This window comes from Sapajus apella, unplaced genomic scaffold (genome assembly GCF_009761245.1).
Source record: "Sapajus apella isolate SASKATOON/1434 unplaced genomic scaffold, GSC_monkey_1.0 scaffold62, whole genome shotgun sequence".
Classification (NCBI taxonomy): Eukaryota; Metazoa; Chordata; class Mammalia; order Primates; family Cebidae; genus Sapajus; species Sapajus apella.
In genome coordinates this window covers 11362043-11374424 of record NW_022437002.1, presented here as the reverse complement: position 1 = coordinate 11374424, position 12382 = coordinate 11362043, and the positions used below count along the sequence as shown (strand labels likewise).

Below are 12382 nucleotides of genomic sequence, written 5' to 3'. Positions count from 1 at the left end.
TTTTAGTTGCACAACTGGGAAGTTATTAGGTCAGAAATGCTGCTAAGTGGCCTACAATGCACAGGACAGCTTCCCACAACAAAGAATTATCCAGTCCAAAATGCTGATAGTGGTGGGCAGAGGTGGTGACATGAATGGCTGCCCCTTCCCTCCCCACTTTCCCTCCAAAAAATGTCAATAGTGCTGAAATTGAGAAATCCTATTTTAGGATATTGTCTTTTTTTCCTTGGACCCTAGTTCCTATTTGGAGTAGCTTTGTTTAAGGAAGAAAGGAAAAAGGCAAGACAGGCCAAGGAAGGGTCAGCACAAGGCAGGGGTTGGCAGGGATAGAGGATACCCACTCATCTTATCTTCCTAAGGCTAAGGAAACCTAAACCTCCAGGTGACAGGCAGGTCATACAAAGTGTGATTTCCTGTCTCTCCAAGGGCAGGCAGATAATGCTAGCCTCATTTGCTCTATCCTCTAGTGACTCACCCTCAGGCAGGTGTACTAACTGCCAAAAATGTAGATGAGCTGATACTGTCCTTGTAACCATTTGAAAGGAATGAGTAAATATGTCTGTGCAAATTGGCAATCTTTCAACTCGATGCTGGGCCCTGTCTTTTTTTTTTTTTTTTTAAACAGAGCCTTGTTCTGTCACCCACCCAGGCTGGAGTGAAATGGTCCGATCTTGGCTCACTGCAACCTCTGCCTCCTGGGTTCAAGCCATTCTCCTATCTCAGCCTCCCTGAGTAGCTAGGACTATAGGCATGTGCCACCATGCCCGGCTAATTTTTATACTTTTAGTAGAAACAGGGTTTTACCATGTTGACCAGGCTGGTCTCTAACTCCTGACCTCAGGTGATCAGCCCATCTCAGCCTCCCAAAGTGCTGGGATTACAGGTGTGAGCCACCGTGCCTGGCCTCTTCTAGGGTTTTTCACTGTGCACAGGAGGATGCCTAAGCTTGCTATGAGGCAAAAATAAAAATAAAAAAAATAAAAAATGAAAAAATAAAATGAAGGAGTTTACAGGACTTTCTTATCCTGTTTTTATAGTAGGATACCTAGGTCTCCCAGGTAGAAGCTTCAAATATATTAAGACCCTGATCCTGGGCTCTGCACAACCTGACTTAAGAATGAAAATAATCCTAAGGAAGCCTGCTGCTGTACCTATTACCACCCAACAGCCCAACCTCAAAGACAAGAAAGGAAAAGACCAAATGGTTTGGGTGCTTTATATATATGCACCACTTGGTGAAGTAAACCACAATAAGAAACTTACAGATCCTGAAGAGGTCTGTGAGTCCATTCCGACCCCACCCCCCTCCCCCCCCCCACTCCCCGTCCACCCTCTCCTTTCTCTCTCTCTCTCTCTCCAGGATCTCACTGTCACCCCCACTGGACGTCCACCCCTTGACGTCCTGGGATCAAGTGATCCTCCTGCCTCAGCCTCCGTGTAAACTGGGACCACAAGCATGTGCCACCATGCCTGGCTAATTTATTTATTTTTTGTAGAAGGGTCTCCCTTTGTTGCCCAAGCTGGTCTCGAACTCCTGGGTTCAAGTGATCTGCCCACATCGGCCTCCTAAAGTGCTATGATTATAGGCATGAGCCACTGTGCTTGGACCCATTGTTCATTCTTATCATTGAGGTAGAATGCCAAGTCTGAAGAACAACCCGAATACACAGCAATATAAATACATATGAAAAACAAGTCAATGAAGGTGCATCCAGGTTTCTTGATAATGCTTACTAGTGTGATGCTCAAACCATCAAATACTTTCTGAGTGAGAAGTCACATGGTTCTTGGGGGGAACAGGGGGCAAAGGAGGGGCTGGTTTAAGATTCAGAATGAATGCCGGGCGCGGTGGCTCAAGCCTGTAATCCCAGCACTGTGGGAGGCCGAGGCGGGTGGATCACAAGGTCAACAGATCGAGACCATCCTGGTCAACATGGTGAAACCCCGTCTCTACTAAAAATACAAAAAATAAGCTGGGCATGGTGGTGTGTGCCTGTAATCCCAGCTACTCAGGAGGCTGAGGCAGGAGAATTGCCTGAACCCAGGAGGCGGAGGTTGCGGTGAGCCGAGATCGCGCCATTGCACTCCAGCCTGGGTAACAAGAGCGAAACTCCGTCTCAAAAAAAAAAAAAATTAAAAAAAAAAAAAAAAAGGTCCTTCTTTTCTTGTTAGCCTCCTATTAGACACATACAATTCCTTTTCCTCAATAATCAGAGACTTTCTTATTCAGGAAAATGGAATTTCCTGAAGAGATTAGCCAAAGTCTTGTCTTTTCAGCTTTCTGAAAACAAGCTCAATTCTCTCATTAGTTATTTCCAGAATGGCTTCTTCCTTTCTATTTCCAGCAGAGAGCTGAACCTGGTAAAGATCCTAACTCAGGAAGCCTGAGGTCTCTGCCTGGCTTGAGTGGAAAAGAATTCTCTTCCACTCCCATGTGACAGAATCTGGTCAGCCAGTGAGGACCTACTAATTATTCAGAAGCAACTGAGGGAAAGCCTTTCCTAGGAATAATGTATTTTAGTTTTCCACATTCATTTAAGGAGGAAATAATTTTCCCCACAGACTGCAGATCCATGGATCTATCAGCACTATTGTACAGCCCCCTGTAAGACTGGAGGTCCTTCACAGACCTAACTCATCTGTCTATTCTGACTATCTCCCATGGAGTTAGCTAGGTTACAGCAGAGTTTCCGTCTCCCAGATTCATATCCTCGTCTCTTATGCAGATTCTGTGCTAACAGTATGATTCCATTAAAAAAAGAGCTGAAAACTTACAGCTAATGCTGTTTTTAAAAATATTTATCTTCATCTTTGTCTTTTCCTTATTAAAATAATTTGAATCTGAAAACAGGGTCATACTTTATAAATCTGGTCTGCTGCTGGTGTAAGGAAAGATTAATCTGTGGCTGGACTATAACACATTAACCCAGGAACTCAACACTCAAATCATGAAAATGACTCAGTCCTCAGAATGGGTCCAAAAAGACCTTCCCTTTATGCAGCCTCCGGGGGACTATGGAACTGACACACAGGATTTTTCTCCTCATTGTTTTCACTTCCGATGAGCTCAGCATGAGTTCAGCCAACAATATGCTCCTCCCCTCCTGACCAAAGACTTTTGCTGGGAGAAGGCAAAAACTCTTTCCAAAGCCCTTGAATTCCCTATAAGGTAGACAGGTGGAATAGGCCTTTTGATTTGCATCCCCAACTTGAGGAGGGATACTGATCATTTTATGGTAACTACCTGTTGACTTGATGATGGACCACACATGGGACATTCCACCACGCTTCACCCTTCTCATTTTTCTTCCTGGCTTGTCTTATCAACAACAGTCCACTGCAGATGAACACGCTCTGCAGGTGCCCAGCCAATCAGTGTCCAGTCCCAGCCTTCACATCCAGAGTATTTAAGGTGGAAGGCTTATTTTTAGAAATCACTGAAACAAGTTGGCTATGACAGGCAACTAAGTGCTACTGAACTCTGAGCACTAATAGGCAACATACTAGGATACAAATAAAATAAAGTAATGCCCAGTAATTTTTTGAAATCTTCCAGCAACATCAAAAGTCAAAATGTCTCTATGAAACCAAGGATTAAATGAAAAGAAAAAGATGGCTTGTCCTCAAATCCACACACTATTTATGCCTGCATGTAGACTCTTTTCTATATTTTAGCTCATAGCTAACGCAATTTTAACAGGCCTATTTATCTCATTTTCTAGCTCAATGAAGATTAGAAGGGAAGAATAGACTACACAGACCCAATGACAGCAGTGAAAAGTGATAGCAGTAAGAAATAATACCTGATATCATGGAGGTGGGGGGAAATCCCAAAATTACCTCATCTCCACACATACATGCACAACCAATCCAACCAGTACAATACTATAGAGGCCCTGAACAATAACTTCAATACAGAAATCAAAGAGCACAGTAATTTGGGAATACTTAATACAAAGCAGCCCCAAATGTCTCTTATATCATTGAGAATATCACCATAGTATAGAATAGCACAATCATTTAAATAATGTTAACCTGCACCCATTTTAAAAAAACTTATGCACAATCCAGTATTTAGAAAATTAGGCAAATTGAGTTTAAAACAATTCCTATATAAACCAGAACCTAGTTAGATAAAATTATTTTGGAGCCTAAAGGGATAAGTTTCAGTTTTCTTAAAACTTCATTTATTTGGATAGATGGTTAATTCTAAATAGCCTGGATCCAAGTAAACTTGATAACTGAAGCATACCTGTAGAACAAAGTCTCTGCTTTTCAGACAGTTGCAACAAAAGAGGAAAGAAAAATGTGAAAGCTAAAACAGGGAAGACCACACTGCCACTAGAAAGAGAGTTTCTTTTTTTTTTTTGAGACGGATTTGAGACGGAGTTTCGCTCTTGTTACCCAGGCTGGAGTGCAATGGCGCGATCTCGGCTCACCGCAACCTCCGCCTCCTGGGTTCAGGCAATTCTCCTGCCTCAGCCTCCTGAGTAGCTGGGATTATAGGCATGCGCCACCATGCCCAGCTAATTTTTTGTATTTTTAGTAGAGACGGGGTTTCACTGTGTTGACCAGGATGGTCTCGATCTGTTGACCTCGTGATCCACCCGCCTCGGCCTCCCAAAGTGCTGGGATTACAGGCGTGAGCCACCGCGCCCGGCCTAGAAAGAGAGTTTCTATGAGCAATGCACTGCTTCATGGGTATAAGTTTTCTCTACCTACCCTTTCCTTACCTGGGTGCCTCAAGAAACCCAAGTACGATGATTCCTCTTGCTCAAAATTGTACTATCTCCAAGGTAAGAAGGCCTTCAGCCAATATCCCACTTTAGTGCTGAATATCCCCCAAGCTTCTAGAGAGGCCCTTCTGAAACAGCCACATTTTTGCACTTGGATCCTGCCCACAAAACTGTGACCTCTCTAGGACCACGTGGCTCTGAGCTGGTGTCAACACTACCTCTCCATTCATGTTTTTAAGAGAAATTAACACTGACAGGCAGGGGCTCTGACATAACAATTTTACTTTAAAGGCAGGAGTGTTAATGTGTAAGTAGAATAATTAACTCTGGTGATAGAAACAAAGTGTTGGAAGTATCCTTTCCAAATCTATTCCATGTACAGTGGCAGAGTGAGGAACTTTTAGGTATTTACAACAAAGAAAACTCTAGGGGCAAAAGGTTTATATAGTGACAGCCAAGATCTAACAGACGTACTTCTAACCTAGTAAATCCACACTTTTGGATGATGTAATCATCTCCTGTTATTTTAATTTATACTCACACAATCTCAGGACTGGAAATTTTGGCTCAGGCAAAGAATTAAAGTATTTTTGTAATTAAGGCAGTACTTCTCAACTCTCCTATAGGCAAAGAACTTATACTCTTGAGAAGTCTGGGATGTATTGTTAAGCTGCTTACTATATAAATGGGAGATTTATTTGAAGTGTCATGTTTTACCTTAACAATTAATGAGAATTTTATGTTTTATTCCATAATATATCAAAAATATACATCAATAACTTCCCCTAAAATCTGTGTAAAATAAACACTTCAGGAAGATGAGACTATGTTTAACTTACAGCTTTTCATACCTCAATTTGAAAAACAGGGGGCTGGGTGCAGTGACTCATGCCTGTAATCCCAGCACTTTGGGAGGCCAAGGCGGGTAGATCACTTGAGGTCAGGAGTTCAAGACCAGCCTGGTCAACATGGTGAAATCCCATCTCTACTAAAAATACAAAAATTAGCCAAGTGTGGTGGTATGTGCTTGTAACTCTGGCTATTGGGAGGCTGAGGCAGGAGGATCATTTGAACCCTGGAGGCTGAGGTTTCAGTGAGCCCAGATTGCCCCACTGCACTCCAACCCAGGCAACAGAGACTCTATCTTAAAAAAAAGAAAAGAAAAGAAAAGAAAAACAGGGGCCTGAAGATATATTCACTACTATTATAAAATCTGGTAATTTGAAATCTCAAGAAATCCTAAGAAAACATTCTTAGAGTAAGAGATAAGACTTGTTTAAGATTATATCCTTAATTGGTTATAAGGACTAAAATCAACTACAATAGAAAAATGCCTTAGCTGGACGTGATGGCTCATGCCTATAATCCCAACACTTTAGGAGGCTAGGATGGGCAGATTTCGGGAGCTCAGAAGTTTGAGACCAGCCTGGGTGACATGGCAAAACCTCATCTCTACAACATATTAGCCAGGCATGATGGCACCTGTGGTCCCAGCTACTTGGGAGGCTGAGGTGGGAGGATCACTTGAGCCTATGAGGTCGAGTCTGCAGTGAGCTAAGATCACACCACCACTGCACTCCAGACTGGGAGACAGAGTAAGACCCTGTCTCACCAAAAAAAAAAAAGAAAAAGAAAAAGAAAAATGTTCAAACCAGTTTGCTCAGAAGTCCAAGAGACTATTTGGTCTTCAGACAGTGTGCTTTCATGATGATGGAAGTGACAATAATAAAACTAGAGACAGAAGTTAAAATGTATACTCAATTGGCTTCCAAATTTCAAGCAAAGAAATACACGTAAAAGAAAAAGAAAAAGAAAACAAGGTTAAGACGTTAAGACTTACTTTAAAATCTGCTAACTGTTGGTTGATGATTTCCACTTCGGTCCCCACTACCCACTGGAGGGCCTCTGCCTCCTCTGCTGCTGTGGTCGCATCATTGAGTCCTTTCAATTTCCTGTAGAAGTCCTCTACACGGCCTAGTGTCAGTTCCAGCTGTTCCTGACGAGCTTTCCCCCTCTCTGTCAGTTTGCCACACTGTTTGTTCAGGGCTTCTAGCTCCCTTTTGAGACCTAACAAGTCCAGAGTCCCCTCTTCTTCTAGCATATGTCGACATTCCACTTCAGAGGCCTCTATGTCTAATTTGAGGACCTGAATTTTGTTAAGGAATACCCGCACATCCTCGATTTGGGACTGGAGGCTATCAGTGTCTCTGCCGATAGCACCCATGCCATCTAGCTCATCATCCAGGTCTGCCAAATGAGAAAACATCTCTCGGACCCGGCAGTGAAACTGGCCAATCCCCTCCAGCTTGTTTTCCATCATCACACAACCGCTGTTCACTCTTTGCTTAACTTCGAGGAACTCTTGCTGGGCAACCTCAGCTTGATGGAGAAGTTGGGAAGCATCAGATCCATCTGGGGCATCTTCTACCAGCCCTTGAGTAAAGTTCCTCAGATAATCTACCTGAGACTCTAGAGCCTGCAGCACTTCCTGTTGAGCTCTTAGCTTCTCCAGGTTCTTGTTGCTACAGGCTTGAGAGCCCAGAGCATCAAAGATTTCAAGTTGGTGTTTGGCTCCTTCAACCTTCTTTTCAATATTCTTAAAGCTTTCCTGGAACTCCTTGAGCCTCTGAGTCATTTCTTCGAGTGACCCTGTTTTGGCCTGCAGCTCTTCTGTAATAGCATCCATGTTCTGGTTGATCCCAGCCTTCTCATCCCGGATTCCATCCTCATCTGCTTCTGAAGAATTGATCAGAATGTCAGCAGCACTATTCAATATTTCCAGCAGGGAGCGGCGCTTCTCCACCTCACTCAGCATAGCCTTTGATCTCAGGAGACTGGACTCTAGCTGCACTGGATCCAGAGTGACTCGCAACTCAGACATCTTAGCTTTACAATCTTCTATCCATGGCACAAGGTCTTCCACATGCCACTGATATTTCTGAGCTTTCTGCATACAATCCTTGAGCCTGGATTGTCTGTCTGCAGTTTTTTTACTAAGCTCTTCCCAGTGGTTTTTGAGCTCAACCAACTGGTTTTGTAGAGTCCTCTTCTCTTCTCCAGGAGGCACAGAAAGAAGTAGAGATTCCCCCTCAGCCACAATCACCTCATAGGAGCCACTGTGTTGATTAAGGCTTTTCTGAAACTCTTCATTCTCCTGTAGCTGAGACTGTAGCCGCTCCAATTTTGCAGAAATTGGGCAGTTTTTTGTTTGCTGGCTTTGTTTATCATCCAACCAGGTCCTCAGCTCATCAAACATTTGTTGGAACTGCTGGGTGCTGGCAAGAGCTGCCTGGAGTCTGTTCATGCGATCGGCTGAAATGGGAAAAATAAAATTGAAATGAATCAAGTCTGAACCCTGGCATTTAAAATGTTTGCTGAGCGTATATGGTCTAATCTTAGGGGAAGGAAAGTAATGTTACTTGAGGGCCTACCAAAGGAGGCACATAATTAGGATCCTTCATATACACTATCTTGTTTAATCCTCTTATCAACTTTTAAGATGATCTAAGCAACAGAAGTAAACTTTGACTTCTAGCTAGTAAATGTAAAAGTCATAAACATTTCCAGGGAAAATAAATAATAAATTAATCATACACTTTTTCTTCTAAAAAGTTATAAGAAGGCCAGAAGAGGCTGGATGCAGTGGCTCATGCCTGTAATCCCAGCACTTTGGGGGGCTGAGGTGGGCTGATCACGAGGTCAAGAGATTGAGATCATGCTGGCCAACATCTCTACTAAAAATACAAAAATTAGCTGGGCATGGTGGCACATGCCTGTAGTCCCAGCTACTCGGGAGGTTGAGGCAGGAGAATCGCTTGAAACTAGGAAGTGGAGGTTGAAGTAAGCTGAGATCGTGCCAGTGCATTCCAGCCTGGTGACAGAATGAGACTCCATCTCAAAAAAAAAAAAGTCCAGAAGAGGCCGGGCAAGGTGGCTCATGCCTGTAACCCTAGCACTTGGGGAGGCTGCGGTGGGAGGATCAATTGAGCCCAGGAGTTTAAGAATAGCTTTGGCAAGAAAGCAAAACCTCATCTCTACTAAAAATAAAAATAATCACGGGGTGCTGTGGCTCATGCCTATAAGCATAGCACTTTGGGAGGCCGAGGCAGCCAATCAGGAGGTCAAAAGTTCGAGACCAGCTTGGCCAACACGGTGAAACCCCGTCTCTACTATAAATACAAAAATTAGCCAGACACAGTGGCACATGCTTGTAGTCCCAGCTACTTGAGAGGCTGAGGCAGGAGGATCACTTGAACCTGGGAGGCGGAGGTTGCAGTGAGCCAAGATCGTGCCACTGCACTCCAGCCTGGGTGACAGAATGGGACTCCATCTCAAAAAAAAAAAAAAAAAAAAAAATCAGCCGGCCATGGTGGCACATACCTATAGTCCTAGCTACTTGGGAGGCTGAGGTGGGAGGATCACTTGGGCCCAGGAGATTGAGGCTGCAGTGAGCCATGACTGAACTACTGCACTCCAGCCTGGGTGACAGTGACAGACCCTGTGTGTGTGGTGTGCATAATATAAAAACAAAAAATATGTGGGTATCAATGAGAGTATATGTGGAACTCCACTTATTAGTACATCTATGGGAATGAATCTCTACTTGCTGGTTGAAATTATATTAGAGCTTTTATCTCTAGGACTATGCTATGTTAACCTTCACATTTTGTGAGTGTTCATTGTGTAATAACCACAGCAGTTCTCTTTGGAGCTAGGAGAAGGAACTGGTTTAACATCATTCTAAGTTGCACCAAAAGCAGTCCAAAAACAATGTAAGGAAATCCTAGATTCTCAGGACTACTTCCTAACCCACTCCTTCTTTCTGCTTGCCTCTATTACGGCAGAAGTGTGTTCTTCATCCCAACTTACCTGCAAGATCTTCTAAACCTTGGAGAGGCAGGGCAACTGTCTCCAAACGCTTCTTCAGTTCATCCTTGAGGTACTGCTCACCAATGAGCACTGAGAGTTCATCGCACAATGTCTGAGCCTCCTTAACCTCCTGGTCTAACTGCTCCAAGTCAGATCGAATTTCACTGGTCTCCTCCAATTGCTGCTTTATGGCCTCGGGTTGGGTGCTGATAGCCGACTGGCCACTCAGCCGTTGTCCAACTGCCTTTACTTTCTCTGATAAGTCTTGCAACAGTTCCTGGTACTGGGTGCTCTTAACAACAGCTTGGTCAATTTGGCTGGAACGGGAGTTGAGTTTGTCAGTCAGCTCAACCCATTTCTGATTGATGCTCTGGAGTTCTTTCTGTACTTGGCTGGTGGAGAGAGAGACATCTCCAGGGCCTGTTTGGATGCCCTGAGCTGCCTCATTCAGTTGCTCATGCTGTTGCCTGCGTGCTTCAAATTCCTTCAGCATAAACTGAAACAGAAATGACACCAAGATGTTTAGACAGGAAAAAAACAAATCTAAAAGCAGTGTCAGGCCAGGTGCTGTAGCTTGTTCCTGTAATCCCAGCACTTTGGGATGCTGAGGCAGGAGGATCACTTGAGGTCAGGATTTTGACTAACCTGGCCAATGTGACAAAACCCCATCTCTACTAAAAATACAGAAATTAACCGGGCATGGTGGCGAGCACCTGTAGTCCCAGCTATTCAGGAGGCTGAGGCACAAGAACCACAACTACAACCCAGGAGGCTGAGGTTGTAGTGAGCTGAGATAGCACCACTACACTCTAGCCTGGGCAACAGAAAGAGACCCTGTCTCCAAAAAAGCAGTGTCAAACCAAAAACTGATGTTGGATTGTGCCCAACAGTGTCAACTACTTTAAAAAATAAGGACCGAGCTATTAGGTTAGCTGAGGCAGTATCACTTAACAATTGTTTAATAAAAACTTATTTTGAAAAGATCACTGATTGCTCCTATTTTATTTCTTTTCCTTATTTGTCCCATTCTGTTTCAATGTCAGTTACTAAGGTCAGATATGGCTGAGAAATTAATGCTGGCATTCATCAGCTTTGCCAAGCAATACTCAAGCCTCTGAATTGGGAGTTTAGAACACTGGATCCCAGAGCCAGCTGTATTACTAGCTGGGCTTGTCATGTCAGATCTCAATGTCTGTTTTTCTTAGTTTCTTTCTTAGAATTTGAAGAGCATATACAATCTGCATATTATAATATAGCATAATTAGACAAAGAGCTTCTTTAAAGCAAGGACTATGCCATTTTATTTCTCTTCTATCCCTTGCTGCCCTCATCAAAAAAGTTAAGATTACAGGATCTGGAGTTGGACTCCCCTGTGTTCAAATCCTGGTTCTGTCACCTCCTAGCTGTATGACCTTAGGCAAGATTTAATAAGTTCTCAAACCCCAGCTTCCTCATCTGTAAAATGAGGATAGTAAAGTACTTATTTTGGTTGTTACAAGGATTAAATGAGATAATTCATAGAAAGTACTCAGTATCTGCACTGCACAAAAATGCATAAGATAAAGCCTCATGAAATGACAAATGTGTAAACAATGAGCTATAATAAAATATAACAAAAGTAAAAATGATTAAACACTGATGTGAACATATAACACAGAACTGTGAAAGCATGGAGTAGGGTGATTAATTCTGTTGGCAATGACAAATGGCAGAGGACAGAAATCAGGAAAGGCTCCTCAGATGTGACAATAAAGAACGAGTAGTTCTCCAAGCAGAGCAGAGATTAAGGCTGGTGAAGAGCACTTCAGGGGAGGGCCTAGGATGAGTGGAGGTACAGAGATCAAAACCATTTTCATAATAATACTAAGATGTTATTTGCCTTTAAAAATTTCTGTTCTGTCACAAATGTTCAATGATGTTTTCCAGAGGCTACATGGTGTTTGATATTGCAACAGATATGCAGAAGCAGATATGAGAATAGCCTATTAAGCCAAAAATTAAGATTTGCAAAGATATTAAGAAATGCTACTTATTAGGCCGGGCGCGGTGGCTCAAGCCTATAATCCCAGCACTTTGGGAGGCCGAGGCGGGTGGATCACGAGGTCAAGAGATCGAGACCATCCTGGTCAACATGGTGAAACCCCGCCTCTACTAAAAATACAAAAATTAGCTGGGCATGGTGGTGCGTGCCTGTAATCCCAGCTACTCAGGAGGCTGAGGCAGGAGAATTGCCTGAACCCAGGAGGCGGAGGTTGCGGTGAGCCGAGATCGCGCCATTGCACTCCAGCCTGGGTAATATGAGTGAAACTCCGTCAAAAAAAAAAAAAAGAAAGAAAGAAAGAAAAAGAAATGCTACTTATTAAACTTTTGTGTTTTGAAAAATGTTATTTTTTAGTAAAATATATGTTTCTTAGGTTAATATGATGGTTTTATCATTGCTATTTTAAAAAGTTAAATACTTTAAAAATTCCTCATCATTTTAATATAATAAATGTTAATAGATAAACACAAGCTCCTGGGTATGTTCAGTATTTTTTAGAGTATAAAAGGGGTTTGAAACCAAAAAGTTTGAAAACCACCAGATTAGAAAAATTTATAAGTAGACTAAATAGGACTCAAAATTTATCTGGATGTAAGAGCTGAAAGAAACAGTTCTTTCAAAAAGTACTCTTTCTTTCTTTCTTTCTTTCTTCCTTCCTTCTTCCTTCCTTCCTTCCTCCCTCCCTCTCTCTCTCTCTCTTTCTTTCTTCTCTTTTCTCTTTCTTTCTCCTTCCTTC

General features: G+C 42.8%; 1 protein-coding gene across 33 annotated transcripts in view; it reads right to left on the bottom strand.

The window, feature by feature from the left end:
- The window catches only part of MACF1 (microtubule actin crosslinking factor 1), a 410941-nt gene that overhangs the window by 91962 nt on the left and 306597 nt on the right, over window positions 1-12382 (bottom strand). For all 33 annotated transcript variants that reach the window (XM_032247548.1, XM_032247549.1, XM_032247560.1 and 30 more), the window contains 2 exons: window positions 9606-10101; window positions 6577-8048 (listed from right to left, as the gene is read on the bottom strand). In XM_032247548.1, coding sequence (XP_032103439.1) covers window positions 6577-8048; window positions 9606-10101 — 1968 coding nt within the window. The remainder of the gene's footprint in view (window positions 1-6576; window positions 8049-9605; window positions 10102-12382) is intronic.